Raw genomic sequence first — 21,281 nt, 5'->3', positions numbered from 1 at the left:
ACTCCGGATCAGTCATTTTTTAGTGACGTCATCTGAGTCGTTGAAGTAAACAATTTGTTCTTATTTTTTATTTTTCGTGCTTTGTAAGTTTGTGCGTTGATAATATAGTTGATTATATTTAACACCATGAATAATTTGATAAAACATTTATCCACAAAGAACATAATTCTCGGTTTTTCGGAAAGCGAAAGAATCTCTTTTTTGGCCCGATAATGTCATTTTCATAATTTATACACCCGCTCACAGCGCATTGAACCCTTTTCGATTTTTCATTTACGTCGTCGTCTATAGACGACATCCGCGCGACGAGCTGTGTGTACGAGCGTCGTCTTTAGACGACATAAAATTCATACTGCTCTTCGATCACACCAGCGCGATGTGCATACTTTTCGGCGCAGTACTCCGTACAGGGGTAGCACTTCGACGGAGCACACTGCCGTAATGAAAGGGTTAATTGAAAATCTTTATGTAATATTAAGATTGACTACATCCGAGCGAAAACGGAGACCAGTCCTTGAGCATCCCTTCAACCTCGCACTGTTAGCCTATATCTATCTATATAAATGAAAATGGAAGGCCAAATCTGTTCGTAAGCGGGCTTCGAAAAAGGGATGATCCGATTTTAGCCTTCTTTATTTTGTTGTATTCGTCTCTTCCCGTAGATCAATATAGTGGAGAGCAAAATCGGAAAGTTTCCGGAAAAATCAGAAGGAATATCGGAAAATTCGGAAAAAAAAATCCGATGAAGCAAAGGTCCCTGAGCTGTCTTCATTTTATTGTATTTGTGGTATTCTGCCCACAGAACAATGTTATGATGAGAAAAAGTTTAGTTCGTTCTATAGAATTCATATCAAAACAATAATGATATGACATGTACTAGATGACCCGGGACGAAGTTCGAAGTTCGGTCCACCGGTTAACTTTAAAAAATCATATCTCAAAAACGAAAAAAATAGTATGTTATGTATAACATCCGCAGCTTTCAAGAAAGGTATAAAAATATATATAATAAAAAAAACTACAATCGATAATTACGAAAACAAAATCCTTTTTTTTCTTTGCAATTTCAATATATTATATTTTAATAAAAAGCTAGCTTCAATTAGATATGTCGATAATCTAAATCGGTTCAGTGATTCAAAAGTTATAAATTTTTGAAAAAAGTCAGTTTTGGGAAAAACTGGGGAAAATGATTTTTCGGACCACCCTAAAATGGAAATGGTCACCATAACGAAAAAATAAAAAAAAATCTAATGTTTTGCGAAACTACCACTTTTCATCGAAATCTGAGAACCACTTTATCGGATTGGCATGGAATGACTGTATATATTAGGCTGTCAAAAAAGTCCCGCGGTATTTTTTTTAAATTTTCATTTGTTCATAAAATTAGTTACAATCATCTGTTTTAAGTCAAATATGCGCCGTTTTGTTCGATGACTTGTTCCCAACGAGATGCCAAATTCATAATACCCCTGTTATAGAAGCTCGCTTCCTTATTGGCAAAAAAACTCGGATAGCCAATTTTCACAGGCCTCTTTTGTGGCTAACTTCTGACTACCAAGCTCGTTCGCCATGGACTAAAACAGGTGGTAGTCACTTGGTGCAAGGTCCGGACTATACGGCGGATGCAGAAGAACCTCCCATCAGAGCTCCCGGAGCTTCTGGCGCGTCACCAAAGAAGTGTGTGGCCTGGCGTTGTCCTGATGGAAGACAATGCGGCCTCTGTTTATCAAAGATGGCCTCTTCTTCATGAGTGCTACCTTCAAGCGGTCCAGTTGTTGGCAGTACAGGTCCGAATTGAGCGTTTGGCCATAGGGAAGCAGCTCATAATAGATTATTCCTTGACAATCCCACCAAACACACAGCAGAACCTTCTTGGCCGTTAATGAGGGCTTGGCCACCGTCTGAGCCGCTTCAGCGGGCTTCGACCACGACCGTTTGCGCTTCACGTTGTCGTAAGTGACCCACTTTTCATCGCCAGTCACCATCCGCTTCAGAAACGGGTCGATTTTGTTGCGATTCAGCAGCGATTCACATGCGTCGATACGGTCAAAGATATTTTTTTGCGTCAACGTGTGTGGCACCCATACATCGAGCTTCTTTGTGAATCCAAGCTTCTTCAAATGGTTAATAACGGTTTGAATTCAGCGATTTTGTCGCAATTTTCGACGACAGGCCTTCCGGAGCGTGGCGCATCTTCGACGACCTCTACACCAGAACGAAAACGTTGAAACCATCGTTGTGCGGTGGAAATGGAAACTGTATCGGGTCCATAAACTGCACAAATTTTATTGGCAGCTTGAGATGCATTTTTGCCTTTGTCATAGTAGTACTGTAAAATATGTCGGATTTTCTCTTTATTTTGCTCCATATTTGCGATACTATAACTCACGAACGACTTAACCAAACAAAACACTGTCAAGACTATTATAGCGCGCAAAAATACCTTTCCAACAAGCTATAGTACAGACGGCGCCAGTGGTTGTATGGTTAGCGTAACAGCCTCACAATCCGATCGGCCTGGGTTCAATCCCAGCTGGCGTCGTTGGGATTTTCTGAGGCGAAAAATCTCTGGTTACGTCTTCCTTCGGAGCGGAAGTAAAAGAAGTTGGCCCGGCTCATGAGTTGTTGAGTCTGATAGGTAGGAACAGGTGGAGTCGCCTCCCTGATGTCGGTGATTGGCACTGAAGTGGCGGAAATAGGCCGACGAAAAATAAGCGAAGATAAAAAAAAAAAGCTATAGTATGACTCGATACAATGAATACAACTAGAACTACGCGCTTACAACGACACCTCGCGGAAATACCACAGGACTTTTTTGACAGCTCAATATAAAAGATGTACATATACAAAATATACAATAATGTACAAAAGACAATCTCACGTGCATCGCGATGTACAAAGTATCAATGAATCCGGAAAAATTAACGTTAAAAAAGATTTCTACAGATCCGCACACTTTTACAGACATTCCCACATTTTTAGCAGACTTTCACATATTTTTACAGACTTATTTTAAAAATAATCTGGGAACTCTTCGTTCCACTTTTCATCGAATGTTTTCAAACTGCAGGAGTAAACATTTACGTGACTGTGACTTCGTTTGTTTTTATTTCGTTCGGAGAAATATTATATCAGGGAAAGTGGACATTAAAAATGCGTTGCTCACTGAAAGGCTGCCCGAATACGAGTGAAAATGTTCACGTTAGCTTTTATCGTATTCCTTCGGAAACGTATTTACAGACGCGCTGGGTCGATTTTTTCAGAGACGACAAACTAATTTCGAATAAGGATTCGCGTATCTGTTGAGTAAGTACGATGTTTTAATTATTGAAAACCAAAAGTGTAGCAAACCTTTCATTACACATTTTCAGGATTATTTTTATAGCTTCTTAATGCAGTGGACTGTAAAAACTGCAACTTTTATGGCAGCCTTTATGCGGATTGCCCAGCGTGAGAAACTAAATTCCCCCCGTGGGCGCGATGCAGACTGCCTTCATTGCAGTGATGCAGCGGGGATTTTCCATTCGCATGGAACTTCACATCACTGTGGCAGATTGAGGGACTCGTTTCATCGGAGACAAAACACAACACACGCTTAAACTATAACTATGTACATTGTATTTTATTTAATACTATAGAAATATACACGAAATTATACAGAGTTATAAATTGTACAAGCACTTAAGTTTCTTCTTAAAATCTGCTTCGAATTTGCTGCTGTTGCGTACACTCTGCTGTCTTTAATCGAACTGGTGTGCTGTCCTTGTACAGCAAAAACTATTATCCAATCCGTTGGCGGAACATGTTCGATTCTTTTTGCAGGAGAGCTGTGGATTACACTTTAGGGTCTGGCGTCGAGGTATGTCATCGCATGCATCTGTTCTCTCTTCAGTGCGCTCGCGACTGTACAATTTTGATAGATATACATCGTTACATTTCAACCGGAAAAGAAACCTCGTGAGAAACCGTAATGCCTTCTCCACAATTAAGCCGGTAGTTGACCCAGAAGATTACGTCCATCATCAACATGAAGCGCAGATGGCTTCACCGTTATATTCATAACCAGTACTAGCGGATCATAATTACGCGGATTTCATTCAGCCAGCTTCACTAGCAAAACTGTATTCACCGACGTTAGTAAAAAACGTCCTCAAAAAATTTCATTTTTGCTATGTATGTACGTATCAAAATTCGCCAATGTCGAATTTCGCTCCCACACCAAAATCTTGGAGTGAACTAAGCGTTATTCGTAGTTTGTTGATATTCGTTCAGGTTCTGATACCTTGCAATATGAGATTCTCTTTCAGGATTCAATGGCCAATTAAACAATTGACGGAAAAATGAAGTTCGTTAATTTTATTTTTATTTAATTATTTTTGCCTTTGATAACAATACCTTTTTTATAGTGTTGATTATCATAAGAAAAATGACACTCCTGATCGTTGGATCTCTTTTGACATTTCAATTGGATCTTTTTTGACAGCCGTTTTAATTCAGTCCGCACCTATCCGCACTACCTAGATCAAAACGACAATCCCGACATCTTATTTTGTTATTTCATGGGGCTATCGTTTGTTTCCATTCGTTAACTTGAGGACTATTCACCTTTCAGCAGCATTTATCTACCACTCGTTCGTTCGCCTTCCTCTTATACACCGATCACCATACACCGTTCGTTCTGAACTGTATGCACAGTTCAGCCAGCGGTCAGTTCGTTCTGAACTGTATACACAGTTCCGCCAGCGGTCATCATCCACAGTTCGTTCTGAACTGCATACACAGTTCATCGTTCACCGTACACAGTTCGTTCTGAACGAACTGTATACACAGTTCAGCCAGCGGTCTTCGTACACAGTTCGTTCTGAACTGGGTAAGTAGTTCATGTGAACTGTTGCCCAGTAAAAAAGAACGACCGTTCGTTCACTCTTTTTGGTGAACTCGTTCTTTTGAACAGTTCATGAACGGTTTGCCCATCTCTAGTCAGTACTCCAAGAGGAGCGGCCCAAACAAACAGCGTCTGCTGGCATCCAGCGGCTGAATCTAATATGGCAGCCCCATCGCGGGATAGGGACCTTAGGCTAACAACCTACTGTTCCCGTAATACCTACGTTACAGAAACCAATAATGAAAGGTCACGAACTGATCTTACGGCAACGACTTTTAGCGCAAAACAAAGGACAAGAGCTGGAACATGGAATGTATTAACGTTAGCTCAGCAATGAAAGCAGGCACAACTTGCCAGCGAGGCGCGACACATGAAGCTCGAAATCCTGGGGTTGAGCGAAATCCGTTGGCCTAACTTTGGAAAACACAAGCTTCCGTCGGGACAGGTACTATTATACAAGTGGGAACGTATCAACGGGAGGATCATCGTTGCCAGATTCAAAACATGGGTTCGGAACCTAACCCTAATTCAATGTTATGCGTCAACCGACGCTGCCGAGCTACAGGATAAGGAGAACTTTTACAGTCAACTGAATGCCATCGTGGATATGGTTCCAAAGAGTGACATCAAGATCTACACCGGCGACTTCAACACGAAGATCGTTGCTTGCAGGATTTTGTGGCAACAACGACATGATCATTGGGGGTTCGCTCTTTCCCCATCGACCAGTACATAAACCTCTTTAGGTGATGGACATACCGAAAATCAAATCGACCACATTTGCATCAACCAAAAATGGAGACGGAGCCTTCTTGAGGTTCGGAATAAACGCAGCGCCGACATCGCGTCTGACCATGGCGAGATCCGCCTGAGCATAGCCCGGATCTTGCGACAGGTGGAGAGGCTAGGACGGCGATACAACATACACCGACTAGAAGATCCAGCTGTGAAGAGGTCGTTCGTTGAAGAGCTTGATACTCGAGCAGAGGATATTCCGAAAGGTGGCAACATACAAGAATAGCGGACGGCCATCGAGAGAACACCTTCATCGAGAGTAGTGAAAACAACCTGGGCCAGCTGCGCACCCGGACTATGTAGTGGATCATGGATCGAACCTGGCGGAAGATTGAGGAGCGTAGGGAAGCTAAAGCCGCGATTGAGCGGGCGAAAACCAGAGGAGCCAAGAACGAACCCCGTCAACGGTATGCGGTTCTGGAAAAGGAAGTTAAACGCTCCTGTAGGCGGGACAAGCGAGCGTGAGTGGACTCCTCGGATATGCGCCTCCTCTACGATATCTCGCGACGCCTGAGCGGAGCTAGGATGAATCCAAGGATGCCTGTGAAAGACATGACTGGACACCGACCCCATTGACCAGCTGATACGCTGGTTTGAACACTTCAAACAACTTCTTCAATTTTCGACGTCCAATCAGCCATCAACATCTCGGCAGGATCCGCCAACGGTTCGGTGCATTACTCGTGTCGTATTCGAGCCCCCATCGCTGCACGAGATCGAAATAGCCATCCGATGTATGAAATCCAACAAAGCTCCCGGGGTCGATCACATATCAGCCGAAATGCTCAAAGCTGACCCCATGCGATCCGCACGAATGCTGCATCAACTAACGGGTGTTAAATAAAAAAAGAGAATTTTTTCAATCAAATATAAACAAATTTTTTTTCATCGATTTCAGTATTTTTTTTATTAATAACATAATGTATTTTCTTCAAAAAAATGTCGATGAATGTTTGAGTAAGCAGACGAGCGCTCGTCTCGTTTGTTTTCATATTCCAGAAGCCGAACTCGACTAAAAACAGACGAGTAGCTCGTCTGGTTCGACGACCGTTTGGCCGCGCTCGTCAATGAATCAGTCGAATCGTCTAGTTTGTTTGATGTGTTTGTTCACCTTGTTGATTGACAGCATCGGTATTCTTCTGCTCCGCCTTTATCTTCAAAAATGGTTTCACTAGTATTGCATAAGCCATGTATGTTTTAAGATTTTCAAATGGACCTCTTCCAAACAACACAACCAAATGTATACATTGAACTCATATCCAGGGATGCTAGATGACTGTTTTGAATATACAGTAATTTACATTTAATGCGACATGTCGAGGCACCACTCAGTGTCGCATTAGAGGAGATTGTGACCTGTAATTGGACATTCACGCTGACAGTGGTCAGTGTCGACGTCTGGTGGCGACTTTCAATTCGGGCTCCGAACTAGATAGTATAATCTCTATTAGATTAGAAGGCACGAATGCAGTTTTAAAATGTTAAAATTTGAATGAAAATTTCTACATTATGTTATTTAATTACTTGAAACACGTATTTTTTACTCTTATTTAACCGTTTGTCCATACATTTCTGATATTTTGACTGAAACTTTTCATTAAAATTGAAATTGTCTTCAAACACAATTTTCGTATGAGATATTTTCACCACCTGTAAAAAAAAGTGTATTTTATTTAAATAGAATGCTAATTCGATACGGCTAGGTTAACTTTTATTCATAATTGTAATTTTGAATACGTGTTCATTCCGCCTGAAAATTATTTACTATCTTCGACGCTCCCGAAATCGTGGAACAAAGCTCAGTGCCGTCAACGCGAATATCAACAAACACAGCACAAACGAAAAACAGAATGTGAAAAACAAGTTAGAACCAGAAAAGAAAAACAGCAAAATGGACTCAATTTTCGTAGACATTGGTGAAGGATACATGCAAGGAGAATATTTAGATGAACATTTAGAAGATCTACTACCGGCCAACATTCATTCGAGCTGTTCTATTGCTTTAGAACAAATCACCGTCAGCGAAGCTAACAGCAAGCCTGATCAAAATGACCGTCCAGTGAAATACAAGAGACGAAAGTATAATGTCCTCACCATCAAAGATAAGAACATAGTCTGTGAAAGCCTTGCCTACAAAGTCATTGGTTAGTTCTAGCGAAAAAACTGCACCCGGACGCAAGTCGTTGAAGGAGAGACTGACAATTACACCTTGCAGCAATGCAAGTGGTAGCCACAAATTACCATTACAAGTGCTTGGCCGCGCATCAAATCCTAGGTGCTTTAAAACGCAAGGTGTGCCTGATGGGATACACTATTTTTCAAATAAGAAAGCGTGGCAAACTAGTGCGACGTTTACTGATTGGTCCTACTCCGTTTTCGTTCCTGAGATCAAACGGAAGGCAGCTGCACAGAATAGACCGACTAATGCGCTTCTAATTCTAGATAATTGCACCGCACATTGCAGTAAAGATATGTTTCAAGTGGATGACGCAGAAATTCAGGTGATCTTTCTTCCTCCAAATGTGACAAGCTTTCTTCAGCCTATGGATCAAGGAATCATCAATGCTTTTAAGGGTAATAATGTCATTACATTTTCGAGTCCAAGTTAGTGAATATTATTTTTATTTTTTAGTTATCTATAAATCGAATTTTCTGCGCCGTGTTCTGTTAGAAACTGACAGCGATCGCCCAGTTACAGAAGTTATCAAATCATTTAGCCTTTATGATGCTATTCAACTAGCGACTGATGCGTGGGCCACTGTAACTCCAGAAACGATTGCTAACTGTTGGCGCAATCTCTTAAGTCAAGATCAAAACTATAACTCGTTCAAGGATTTCACAATTTCTTCACCAACAAGTGACCCCCGCGTGTTGCTTACTAAAGTAGTGCAACTCGTTGATCCAAACTACGAACTGACCGAAGAAGAAGTTCAAGAGTGGCTAAGCAACTCAGACAACATAGATGTAGCGCAAATATATACCGACGAGCAATTGGCCAAGCCTCTGGTGGTGACTTTTTCGAGGCCGACCATGAAGAGCAAGATTGCGATGCTAACGAAAGTGCTGAGGGTGATCTTAGTACTTCGGTTATATGTACTCTTGGAGCAGTCAATCCGAAAAACGCAATGATTATAAGTAGGCTATCAGCATCATGGATGTACTCCAAAATGTTCTTATTGCTGTTGGTGATGACCGTAAATTAGTGGAAGCCGAAAAATGAAAAAACGAATATGAAAATGAAATTATTCGCCTTCTTGACGAATAACAATAGTGAATTTTAATGAAGTATATGGCATGATAACAAAAATACAAAATGATTGATTGTAACACCATAAATTGTTTTGATTGGAAAAATGGTTGAAAATACTCCTAAAAATTTATCGTGTTGTAAAAACTCGCACAATGGTATATTCGTGTTGACGGCATTGATTCTTCACTTTTAGTTTATCGAACTGTTCCTGATAATCGGGCTGCTCTCGGATTAGTATTGCGACTGTGCCTCATTTCACACCCACTGCTGCTCCCAAGTCTTCCGACTCGGCGTATAGCAATATGGGATATTGCGTTTCTCACAAACAGATGGCAAGTGACACATGATTTCCACTTTTCTGCAGCGAAAATGACAATCCTGTAAAAATTGAGATGCGAATTAGAGACTTCCGATTAGATATTTGACTTTATTCAACTTTTTTATAAATTGCAACCTCCATTTCAACGCACAATATACACATTGCTTTCCCTGTTTCATTATTCCGCGGACGCACTTGAACATCCTTTAATCCATATCGTAAATAATATTTGTGTTTTGATGCTGCAATTAATTAATATATATAAGAACATGCGGAAATAACATTAAAATATCCATCTAAACCTTTTTTGATAAGTTTATGAATGTTCTTGGTTAATTTCTTCGGCGCCATGGGCTGAGTGATTGCATTCGTATTTTTAAGTTTCACATCATATTCTTCCTTAACGATAGTTGTGTCGATTTCGGCATCTGGTTTCTCTACCTTTATATTTCCTATTATTATCTCGAAATCAGGGGATAGTTTAGTTGACCAACGCCTTGCAATACCGCAATGCTATTTCTTGCTTCTCGATTCCGTAAACTGTCGACCGTGGAAGGCCCGTTTCGTCAGCCACTTGTAGAACACTCTCACCACGATTTATCAAAATGTTATTCTGAGTCCATTTTGATGTTTTTCTTGTCTGGTTCTAACTTGTTTTTCACATTCTGTTTTTCGTTTGTGCTGTGTTTGTTGATATTCGCGTTGACGGCACTGAGCTTCGTTTCATGATTTTGGGAGCGTCCAAGATAGTAATTAATTTTCAGGCGGAATGAACACGTTTTCAAAATTAAAATTATGAATAAAAATTAACTTATTCGTATCAAATTAGTATTCTATTTAAATGAAATACACTTTTTTTACATGGGGTAAAAAACCTCATACGAAAATCGTGTTTGAGAACAATTTTATATTATATATAATGAAAGGCTTCAGTCAAAATATCAGAAGTGTATAGACAATCGATTAAATAAGAATCAAAAGTACGTGTTTCAAGTAATTAATTAACATGGTGTACAAATTTTCATTCAAATTTTATTATTTCAAAACTGGCTTCGTGCCTTCTAATCTGATATAGATTACACTATCGAGTTTTGTCCCAAATTGAAAGTCGCCACCAGACGTCGACACTAACCACTGTCAGTGCGGATTCACCTCTGTCCAATTAGATGTAAACATGTCCAATTAAACGTGTCGCATTACAGGTATGTCCAATTAAAAAAATGTCGCATTAAATGTAAATTACTGTATTAACACGGCATGAAAAGGGTCTCCACATATTGAATGAAAATGAGTAATTCAAAACAACTACTTTATTTGAAATACAGATATATAGATTTAAAACTTTCCTTGATAAATCGTTGATTAGGTGAACAAACATTGCCCCCAATAAATCCATAATAACAAAACGTCTGAGTGATGAAACCATATACTCGAGGAAAAATATTAATGAAACCAGAAGATATATGAAACTTATTCCTTTTTGTTATGTTTTTTTAATATTTTGGCACTGAGAAAAGAGTATCGATTGATCTATTTTAAAATTGTTTGTCGTTTTTCTCAAAACAAAAAACATGTCTTCTCATCTGACATCACTGATCATACCGAGAAAAACTGACTGAAGTCTCTCCAGTCTACCAAATAAACCATTTCAATGAAACTCGTGTACTAAAATGGGATATTTTGCTCGTCTCGACAGTGACTGAAGCCGAGACGAGACGAATTGCTCGTCTCGTTTTCTGGAATAGGGCCCTTAGTGAAGGTTCCCAAGAAGGGGGATACGACTGTGCGCGACAATTGGCGAGGCATCATGTTACATTGTATTGTTCTGAAAATTATGTGCAGAGTTATCCTAGAACGGAAACGAGAGAAGGTCGACGTAGCTCTATGACGGCATCATCCTGGGGCAGATCAACGAATTCCTAGAGTTCTTATATTTGGTTTTCATTGACTACGAAAAAGCTTTTGAACGACTCATCGACGGAAATTTGTGGGGCACCTTGAGACGCAAAGAAGTCACAGATAAAATCGTTAACCTCATCGAAGCGAAGTACGAGGTTTTCACGTTCCGAGTCCTGCATAACGGAGCCTTGTCCGACCCGATCCGAGTAGTCGCCGGTGTGAGGCAAGGATGTATACTATCACCGCTACTGCTCCTCATCGTAATTAACGAGATCATAGTGAGTACAATTGACCACCTACTTGGCAGCCTGTTACAATGGAGCATCTGAACGATCTCAAGCTGGCGTTGTACTACTAGCACAACGGCGCTCCGATATGCAGAGGAAGCTGAATGACCTTCCCGACAACAAGACCAAATCCTTCGATGTAAACGTGGACAATCGCCCCAACTTCACAGTAGCGGGGCAGGCGTAGCAAGCATACAATATCATGGCAGCCAGACAGCGTCGGATGATGACACCAAAATCGGCATAATAAGTGTACGGATCAAGAAGGCGGGGGCTGCTTTTGCGAGTTTACGAAATGTGTGGAAATCCTAATCTGGTTGGATTTTTTTCGCACCAAAATCCGAATCTTCAACTCGAAAGTGAAATCAGTATCGTCAGCGAGACGTGGTGTGACCGTCAACCGATGCCTGCTGTACATAATTCGTGCCTGGTGGCCTCACAACTGGATCTCGAACGTCGAGCTCCAGATTCGAGAATGCAAGTGGAAGTGGGTCGGCCACACACTACGAAGGAGCGGAAACGAAATCTGCAAACAAGCGCTAGATTGGAGTCCGGCAGGACATCGCAGCAGAGGCAGACCCAGGGCCTCGTGGCGACGCAGCCTCAACAAGGAAATTAAGGAAGTTGATGCGGTCAAGGCTTAAAGCAAGCAGCCGCCCAAGATGGAGATCTTCCACGTTCGCCCACCACGCCACTAGGAGTGCGCACAATTACACGAACAAACAGATTATGGACATATCGGATCGAAATAAATAGTGGCCACATATGATTATTATTCATTTACTGATCCAATGTTTATTCATTGAAATCGTGCATTTGCTATTTAGAGCTAATAAGCATTTGCTTCGAACGAAATTCAAGTTGTTGAGTCTTGAGATTTACCGCCGCTTTCTGTAATACAATTACAATCACGCTGACTTCCACCGTCTGCTTTAGCAGTGTTGTTTTGGTGGACCGAACCAGACACCACCCAGCTCAAACGCAAGATTTCGCCAGTTTTCAATTTTAATTATGCCTCCAATCTATCTTATGCTTATAAATAAAAATATACTTGCTATCGACAATTGGTTGGTATAAATTAAAATATCGTAGAAACTAACTTTCTACCCCTATGAACGACAGTTGCCAGTCTTCTTTCGCGCTCACAGTTCTCACATGATTTTTTGTTGCATTCCTAGTTTCACTAAATCGTGTCATTATCCTTATTGCGAATATTTTTATTCCTTACAGCCTATCTCTTTTTTACAAATATTTTTACAAACGCAGCAATACACAACGGCTCTTTAACTATCTCACCATCACATATTATCTGCATCAAATTCTGCGTTGACTTTTAGTAATGTACGATTCGAAATTATTTACAGCATGTGTGTGTGTACGTTGGAGCAAAATGCATTCCATTCCTCTAGTGGATTGGTTATATCTTTATTTGAACAACTTAAAAGAAGGGACGAAGTTTGGAGGTATAGGGAATTTGTGAACATTCAATGAACCCCGGTTCGTGGATGAATATGTGCATTTTCTTCTGTAATGTTGATGGCTCAATAAATTATTACAACGATTGTTTAAAATCTTAGCATTTTGTTTCTTGTAAAAAAAGAAGAAAACTATTTCCAGGAGCGACAGGTAACAAAAGTACCGAAAATTGGTTACTATATATAGTAGTGGTTATATATAGCATTCACAGTTGCGTCTAATTGTTGTTCCAGATAAACCTAACCTATTGTTTCACAAATACCGAACTGCTCTTTTTTCACTTTGTTCTCCCGCTCCAAATTCCGTTTTCAGTTAGTCGATGGTGGAGGCCTCCGGTCATAATCGCCTCGTCCACCACCACCACCGCTTCCCCGATAGTCCATAAAATCTGCACCAGGGGCGCCGCCTGGTGGGCCTCCACCTCGGTCGTAGCCTGCGGCATACCGATAGGGATTATCTCCTGGGGGATAATAGCTACCGGGGGGCATTCCATAGTGGTTGTTTGGGTATCCTCCAGGTGGGGGTGGGTACCTGACGATGGTGTAAAGAAAAACAAAATTGTATTGCTACCAAACGTTTTTGTGCGAGCACAGGAAAAAACATACCTCCGTTTGTCTTTGTATGATCGATCACCTCGTTCCCGGTCTCGGTGATCGCGATGGTAGTTTGATGGCGGGTGTCGGTTATAATTGTCATATCGATCGCGCTTGTGGTCACTGAACCTGGTAAAATATTTTGAAGAGTAAAAAACTGACCTTCATTTAACATTTTCTAGAGCAATTCCACGCCAAATAAGCCGCCGCTGGTCCTGACCCTCTCCGATTCTTTGAAACCTTGTACATGCAGTTGCAGCTACCCAAAATCGCAATTTTCATTATCATATGCCCAATTTAAATAACGACTGATCTTTAACAAGGAGGTATACAAAAACATTTATTTAAAAATAAAATCGTTCAGATGTCTGATTAAAATTTCTGGGCCTAATTCTAATTCTGAGCTATTTTTTAGTCGTGCATAGTTATATGTTGTTGTAAATTCAACAAAACGTTGCATATGTTTAGATACGCAATGGAATGTGATAGGATGTTTCTTAAACATAATATTACCATCTTGTTTTCGGGGACAATTTGTTTTTGAATTAAATTTTTAATAGCAATACAGTAATGAACTTTTTCGTTCTGTGCGATGGACAAATCGGTCTACTAGACTTTCCAAAAAATTGCATTTTGTTCTCAACAGACATAACGAAAGCTTTCCGAGTCGCTCCTCTCCCATCGTTGATCAAATGTCTACAAAGTCTACAAAGAACTGAGAAACTTCCTTCGACCGTTGCTATGATATATGAGGGGCTTAGAATGCAAGGGGTGTAAGTGACTTGATCGATTTCTCTTCATCAACTTTTTCTTCAGTTAATAACTCAACTACAAAAACGTTCCAATTTGAGTTTGTTATAGAATCCGATAGATGAGGTTTTGACCTATCTTACACACTGTTAAATACAGCTGGGAATGGGTTTGGAGCAGTGCCGAAAATATTCACGTTCACGGCATTCAAATACGGCGAATTTCAGCCTGCCTTGTATTGACAACCTACTGCTCAAGCGAGAGTCGATAAATATGGAACAACACTATCAATGAACACCAGTGCAATGAACATCAACATCAGCTTGCCATAAAGTTCATTTTTCTTTTGCATATTCATTTTCGCCATGACATTCGTAACGTCGAAATTGAATATCATTGCGTGTTAGTGAAAATCAAAGCATAAAATTCAACGTCAACTAATTGAGAGTAAAATCGATTAATGGTAAAGGATAGCCATTTATTATACAAAATTCTTGTTTTTGGCGACATTGGCAATGAAATGTATGGCATAACTCTAGCTATACTTTATGAATCTACTCCCGATTGCCCAGAAATGGCGTACACCCCAATTATATGGGCAATGGGTGACAATAACAGACGAGCGAAAAACGAACATAATCTTGTTTTGATTTCCGGTTTAATGATACTGGCTATAAATGACTAGCAATCATATAAAACCCCTACGATATGGGTATTGGATGGAAGGGCTTAAACAGCGGAAGTCGAATATCGTATTCCGGTGGCTTCCGGTGCATTGAAAACCGCCCTAGGAGACCGAAAATGGAGTTAGTGAAATGGAGTTAGATAAAGAAAGTGTTAGAAACTAAGATCGTGTTAGAGCGAAATGGCGATAGTAAAAGATCAAATAAAGCGGAAACGGAAACGGGAACGGACCGTACCCTTCACGGTAAAGATCGCGAGTAGAATTCTCACTCCCGACATTCTTCCAAAAATGGAAGTGACAAGCCAGCCAAAAAAGTGTTGAAAGTCATTATAATACAGTATAAAAAAGAAAAAGAAACGGAAACGGAACGCTCAACGCCGTTCAACGCAAGATGTCGCTCAACCGCTCAACACCGCACAACGGTCAACGCTCAACGAAAGCTAATGTTGCCTTCTCCGGATTCCTTTGTTTCTAAATATGGAAATCAAACACGTTTTCAATAAAAATTCACTGCAAGCGATGAGGATCAACTTAACGTTCGTGATAATCACCTGAAATTATTGACAGTAATGGAAGTGCCTGAATGCAGGCTTTCCGAAATTCGTTCATGCTCTATTCGTTCAATATACCAGACAAAGTTCACGCGTCTCGACTCTTGTGTTATACTTATTATGATAGATATGGCGTTGAGTTTCAACAGAAGAAAATTCATCCGACACTGGGAAAAAGCTAATGTCTTCATTCGTGAACAGATTTTTATAATTTGTGGCACTGGTTTGGAGCTAAGTTATGACCGAAAGAGAGAGTCGATGTAGAGAAATCGATCAAATCACTTACACCCCTTTCATTCTAAGCCCCTCATAAGAAAGCCAGTATTTCTTCATTGTCAATTGTCTGGCCTAAAGGGGAGTCATGGACTCATTCACACAAACGTTGTCGGTGATGTTAGTGAACAAAAGGTCTAAATGAATTTTTTGGGATTTTTCAATTAAGACCGAGATGTGCAATTCCGTCAAATATAAAATGTAGGGGTTCATCCAAGCCCCGGGCAAGGGGATATGATTCGCGAGTCAAGATGTGCTACAAATTTAGCTGTCATTGCCAAACCTATCAAATTACTCGGCGAACTCAAGGCAAATCTATGGAACAAGGTGCGCCCATTCGCTAACTAAAAAAAGAATTGTTTTTTGAAAAAAAAATTTATGTGAAATGTAATGATCATGATGATCACAAGGGTCTGAATGATAATATAAAACGTAGAACCCTAGGTTGATCACTTGAAATGTAGTATTATATTATAATGTAAACCAACTTAAGAAATTGAAAGAATTTAAGTGAAATAAAAGGGTTTGAATTAATTCTGCATTATTTCAATAATTTCAGTTGTATTTAGCTGCTGCTCATGCTTTATTCGAAAATTTGCGTTTTCCACAAATTGTGCTCAATCGTCTTAATTTACTTTTGTGTATTTTTTAAATGGCTGCAGAAAACCACTTCACGTTTTGACCCACCTGGTAGTATGTTAAGTGCCTTGTTTTACACCAGCTTGAGAGTTTGGCAGTTCTCGCGAGTGACAGTGGTCGCAAATTGCATTTGCGACCCGGACATGTTTGACGCTGTCAAATCCTATGTGCTAGTATACGGATGCCCTCAGGCTGGGTTCATCAAATCCAGGGGGATATTCTAACCTCCGTACCTAGCATCATCATGGCTGGTGAAAATCTGATGGAACAATGAATAGATTTTCTGTACCCTATCAAGAAAATAGCTATCAAACCATTCACACTTTGGCTCCCTGTTTCCCACGACTTTAGAAGGAATGATTTGAATGATTTTACCACATTTCCAACCGCACCGTTAGTGGAAGGATGGCCCGAACTTGTCAAGCATTGACGAATACCATTCGCTGGTGAAAGCTTACAAACCTCTGAAGATACAAACATCATTGTCGCTTACCACTTCATCAAATATTCCAAATCGCGCTACGCATTCAACCAACTTCTCTTTCACAAATCTGGTGTTGCATATTTTTGTTGGGAAAATCTTCACCCATTTTGACAAGGCATCAACCACAATCAAAAAATTCCATTCTTTAACGGGACCCGCAAAATCGACATACACTGTGCTCCAAACCTTCTCCGGCGGATTCCACGAAGCCAGCTTTGCCTTCGACGGCGATGAACTTTGTAGAAGACATGAACTACAATTATGGGTGAAACTTTCAATATCCGCATCTATTGTAGGCCACCAGACACAACCTCTAGCGACACTTTTACTCTTAACAATTCCCAAATGTGATCCATGGATTTGTGTGTGAACATTACATTTTAACGCCGGTGGAACCACCACTCGATGTCTCGTCATAATTACCCCATCTTCCAAGGACAATTCCTCGACAAAACTTCCATATGGGGTAAACTCCAAGACACTGACATTTTCATCTCCTCTCAAAACCTTAGTAACCAACCTTACCTGATCATATTTCTGAGAATCTTTCACCACTTTCCTTACATTCACCATTTCAAATTTTTCATTTAAATGTGGGTCTTGCTTTTTCCAAATTTTCCAAGATTCCACTGGAAAGCGCGAAGGGAAATCATCCACATTCTACTGTGACTTGACGTATCCGATATCGTTACTGAACCCTTACAAAAATGCGTCCAACGCAGGGCTCTGCATAGTATAGTCAACTGAGGATAGTTAGCTGACTATCTGATTGACTATATCCGTATTCAGTTAGTACAGTAAACATTCGCTAACTGGGCGAAAAGGAAAGGCCAGTTATCGAAATTCGCGTTTTAGTTGGTCCGGCATGTAAAACTTCAAATAGAATCTACTATGCGACCTCTGCCAAATCCACAACTCCGTCGAGCACTTCTTGTGTGGTTGCCCGAAATTCGATGATCTACGAAACCTGCATGGAATCAGCGGGAGTGTAAGGGACATCTTGAAGGACGATCCAGCAAGAGTAGCAGCGCTTGTCTGCTACCTAAAAGATGCCGAACTATTTTTTAAGATCTAGCGTCTGAACAATGGATCAGTCAAGAAGATCCTTGTTCCTTCCCCTCCACGATGAAGGGGAAATAGAACACGCCGGCATCTTCAACGGCACGGCTTCCTCTCCACTGGCCTGGAGCCATGGTCCGAGGACATCCATGCCATCTGGTCCAACAAGCAAACAGCAAGTTCTTTGTTAAGTCATGTCTCGCAAAAGGATTGATATGTGTTAAATTTTTACGTCCAATTTTTATGTAATAATTTTATGTGCAATCTGTTTCCAACGAAACCTTGCGGCAATGCCGTCGATAAAGAGGCGAACCAGCCCAGGTGGCTGAAAACCTCTCAAATAAAGAATAAAAAAAAAAATTCAAATAGAATCGAGGGGAACTTCAATGAATTGTTTGATTTGCGTTGATCATGAAATTAGATTACTCAGAAATTCGCATTGAGTGCGACAACAGGTATGAAATATAATTTGAGGAAATCATTTTCCTGTAATTTAATCAATGTTTTTGTCATGCGAAAATAATGTCAATTTTCATAACATTTCAAATTAACCTGGACCAGATAACGAACGATTACTGTAATGACTTTTGGCTTCTTCACGCAGTTTCTCCGCCAAAACGACTAAACGACTAAACAGTTAGTCGGGCGTTTAGTCGCTATCTCCCTAAATCATTTCATTCTTCCCAGTCAAATTGTCCTCATTGTGACTTCCCCCGAAACGAATTCGTTCCTCTCTTCCCACTCCCATGTACGTGGGAATGCATCGATGTTTGAGTTCGCGCTATTCTGCACGTTATTTACTTATTACTAACGCGAGAATCTTTTTAGTGTGCTCCCGTGGCCGAGTGGTTAGCGTCAAACCTAACATGCCGGGGGTTCGGGTTCGATTCCCGTTCTGGTCGGGGAAATTTTTCTTCAAAGAAATTTCCTCTGACTTGCACTGTGGTCACGCGTATTCTAGAGCTTGCCACTCAGAATGCATTCAAGGCGTGTTATTTGGCATAGAAATCTCAACTAAGTACTAATGAAAATGACGCAAGTAATACTACGTTGAGACGGCGTAGTTCCTCTAGGAACGTTAGTGCCATATAACAAGAAGAAGAGGACCTTTTTAGCATACTTGATATAATGTCGTTGGTTTGAGTTCACGTTAATTGATGGGGTAACTTCTTTTTTGCATCAGAAATCATGTTTTCGTTCCTCTCTATATGGACATAAAAATAAGATTACGCACGCGGGTATAAAATTGGTGTCAGAGGGAAATGGAAGTGTGGATTGAAGTCAGATTTGTATTCATTAGTCGAGTCAGTTAAAATAACCACTGTCTGAACTAGTCCACCAGTCATCCTCGCTAGTCGACGCTAGTCAATTCATTTCCTAGTCAAGTCACTTTTTGTTGTGGGCGATTGCCGAAGCAGTTCTAGTCGAAGCGAAGCTATTGAGAGTAGAGTCGGTCTTCATTTTTCATCTTCAAAGATTTCTGGCCCTGATGTGAAGAATACCTTTCCTTGGACTGAAAATACCGAGTAGAGGTTTATGGTCCGTTTTCATTTTAAATCTATTACCGACTAAGTGGAGAAAAAACGCTATACATAACCGCTAATGCTCGATGCGAATGCTACGGGCCGTTCTCTACCACTTTCTTTTTGACTTAGCACCACCGAAATATCGACGTTGGATACATCACGAGTAAGAAACAACTCCGCCTTCGGATTGAAGGGAACTGAGGTTACATCCTTGCCAATTTCTTCTTTAATCTTCGAAGGCCATGAAGGCCATACACGTTTCATCCCAATCAAATGTTGCACCCTTGCGAAGCAACTTATACATAGGGCTCATAATTTCCGCTAAACGAACAATAAATCGCGCATAATAATTTACAAGCCCCGCAAATACCCTCACCTCAGTGATTTGGTTTCTGGAGCTTCTTTAATCATTTGGTCTGCCTTGCTTAAACCATTTTTCGAAATAGCATACCCTAAGAAAGTCACTTGATTCTTAAAGAAATCGTACTTCTCCTTATTGAGCTCAATACATCGAACACCTGTTGCAGCCGATCAAGATGCTCTTCGTCTGTAGAGTTCAACAATTCCTCTACGTTTTCGTTTTGGGGGAAGTCACTTCAAAATGCAATGAAGACAATTTGACGGGAAAGAATGAAATGAAATAGTCGGGTCGTAGAGGGGGAAAGCGATTAAACGCCCGATTGACTGTTTAGTCATTTTGGCGGAGAAACTGCGTGAAGAAGCCAAAAGTCATTTCTAACTGAATACGGAGGGGAATTTCCCTATAGTCAGCTGACTATCCTCAGTTGACTATGACTATGCCAAGCCCTGATCCTCACTCTACACTTACTTTACTCTCCTTTATTCCGCGCGGCGAATGAGGTGAGATGGCTCAAGTCACTGCATTCCCGTAGGCGATTGACGTGACTATAATTTGTCACTAAGTGAGATTTGAAGTCGTGTCCTCATATGTTATCGACTCAGGTATCAAAAAGAAGTTAAAAGTAAGGTAGCTTCCACAATGAAGCGAGGAACTTTGCTATCTCACGTCACTCGCCGCGTAGAATAAGAGGGATTCCCAATTCTTCCTGTACTTCCAGTAAAAATTTACGCAAAAGACTTGTGCCTGTTAGTACACCTTCAGCGGCGAACATTACCGATGCACTAGTTTTCGTGATTCCACGAATACAAACTGCAGTTCGTTTTGTCGTGGAAGGAGGGAAGATACGTTCTCACTGTGTCTATTATTTTAGAGTCCCGTAGGCGTGCCTTAGAAAAGCGTCTGTCGCCGGCTGCAGATTGATTCGTAAGTCTGACTGAAGGATCATTGGCATTGGGTCCAGGAGGGAATGCGATTTGCATTTGGCACTGATTGGATACAGTTGTTATGTGTTTGGTTTTCTGCTCGGTACGGGTTGATGGCTCAGACATATTGATTTTGAGTTATTATTTTTTTAAATTCAATGTTTCTGCATAAGTCTTTATAAAAAATCAGTCGTAATTAAAATTAGTTATATGATAATGAAAATTGTGATCTTGTGTAGCTGCCACCATTACTATAAGGTTTTGAAAAAATCTAAGAGGGTCGCGTCAAAATCGACCGCATTCAGCTGAATTGGCGTGGAATTGGTCTATACAACAAATTACCTGTCTCGACCGCTCCATCGATCGTCTGGGTACGATATACCACGTCCTCCCCCATCGGGGAAGTTTCGCGTTCCTTGGGGCGTTCCAGGTGCGCTACTGCGAGCGATCCCTCCTCGCATGCCGCCACGATCCCGCTCGGAGTATTCGTCCCATTTTTTGTCCCGATCTCTACTGCTCCTGT

At 40.7% G+C, this 21,281-nt stretch overlaps 2 protein-coding genes across 3 annotated transcripts in view; one reads left to right on the top strand and one right to left on the bottom strand.

Annotated features, from left to right (window-relative positions):
- Positions 1–7,004: 7,004 nt before the first annotated feature.
- LOC129774714 (tigger transposable element-derived protein 1-like) lies at positions 7,005–9,290 on the top strand. The gene is made up of 2 exons (XM_055778606.1): positions 7,005–8,257; positions 8,316–9,290. The coding sequence occupies exons 1-2, from the start codon at positions 8,155–8,157 to the stop codon at positions 8,810–8,812; spliced, it is 600 nt and encodes a 199-aa protein (XP_055634581.1). The 5' UTR covers positions 7,005–8,154; the 3' UTR covers positions 8,813–9,290.
- A 2,917-nt stretch (positions 9,291–12,207) lies between these two features.
- Positions 12,208–21,281, bottom strand: part of LOC129774713 (chromodomain-helicase-DNA-binding protein 1) — a 33,546-nt gene continuing 24,472 nt past the window's right edge. For both annotated transcript variants that reach the window (XM_055778603.1, XM_055778604.1), the window contains exons 5-7: positions 21,101–21,277; positions 13,520–13,636; positions 12,208–13,445 (exon numbers count right to left, since the gene is read on the bottom strand). In XM_055778603.1, the coding sequence (XP_055634578.1) occupies positions 13,223–13,445; positions 13,520–13,636; positions 21,101–21,277 (517 nt within the window). In that variant the 3' untranslated portion in view covers positions 12,208–13,222. The remainder of the gene's footprint in view (positions 13,446–13,519; positions 13,637–21,100; positions 21,278–21,281) is intronic.

The sequence above is a fragment of the Toxorhynchites rutilus genome, chromosome 3, assembly GCF_029784135.1.
Source record: "Toxorhynchites rutilus septentrionalis strain SRP chromosome 3, ASM2978413v1, whole genome shotgun sequence".
Lineage (NCBI taxonomy): Eukaryota > Metazoa > Arthropoda > Insecta > Diptera > Culicidae > Toxorhynchites > Toxorhynchites rutilus.
Note: the sequence above shows the minus strand (reverse complement) of the source record. Positions and strands in the feature narration are given on the sequence as shown.

Bases quoted from the DNA above. Each gene is read 5' to 3' on its own strand.
- LOC129774714 (XM_055778606.1), top strand. From the start codon at position 8,155: ATGTTTCAAGTGGATGACGCAGAAATTCAGGTGATCTTTCTTCCTCCA. The intron at 8,258-8,315 runs GTAATAATGTCA...TTTATTTTTTAG, and splicing joins AATCATCAATGCTTTTAAGG to TTATCTATAAATCGAATTTT.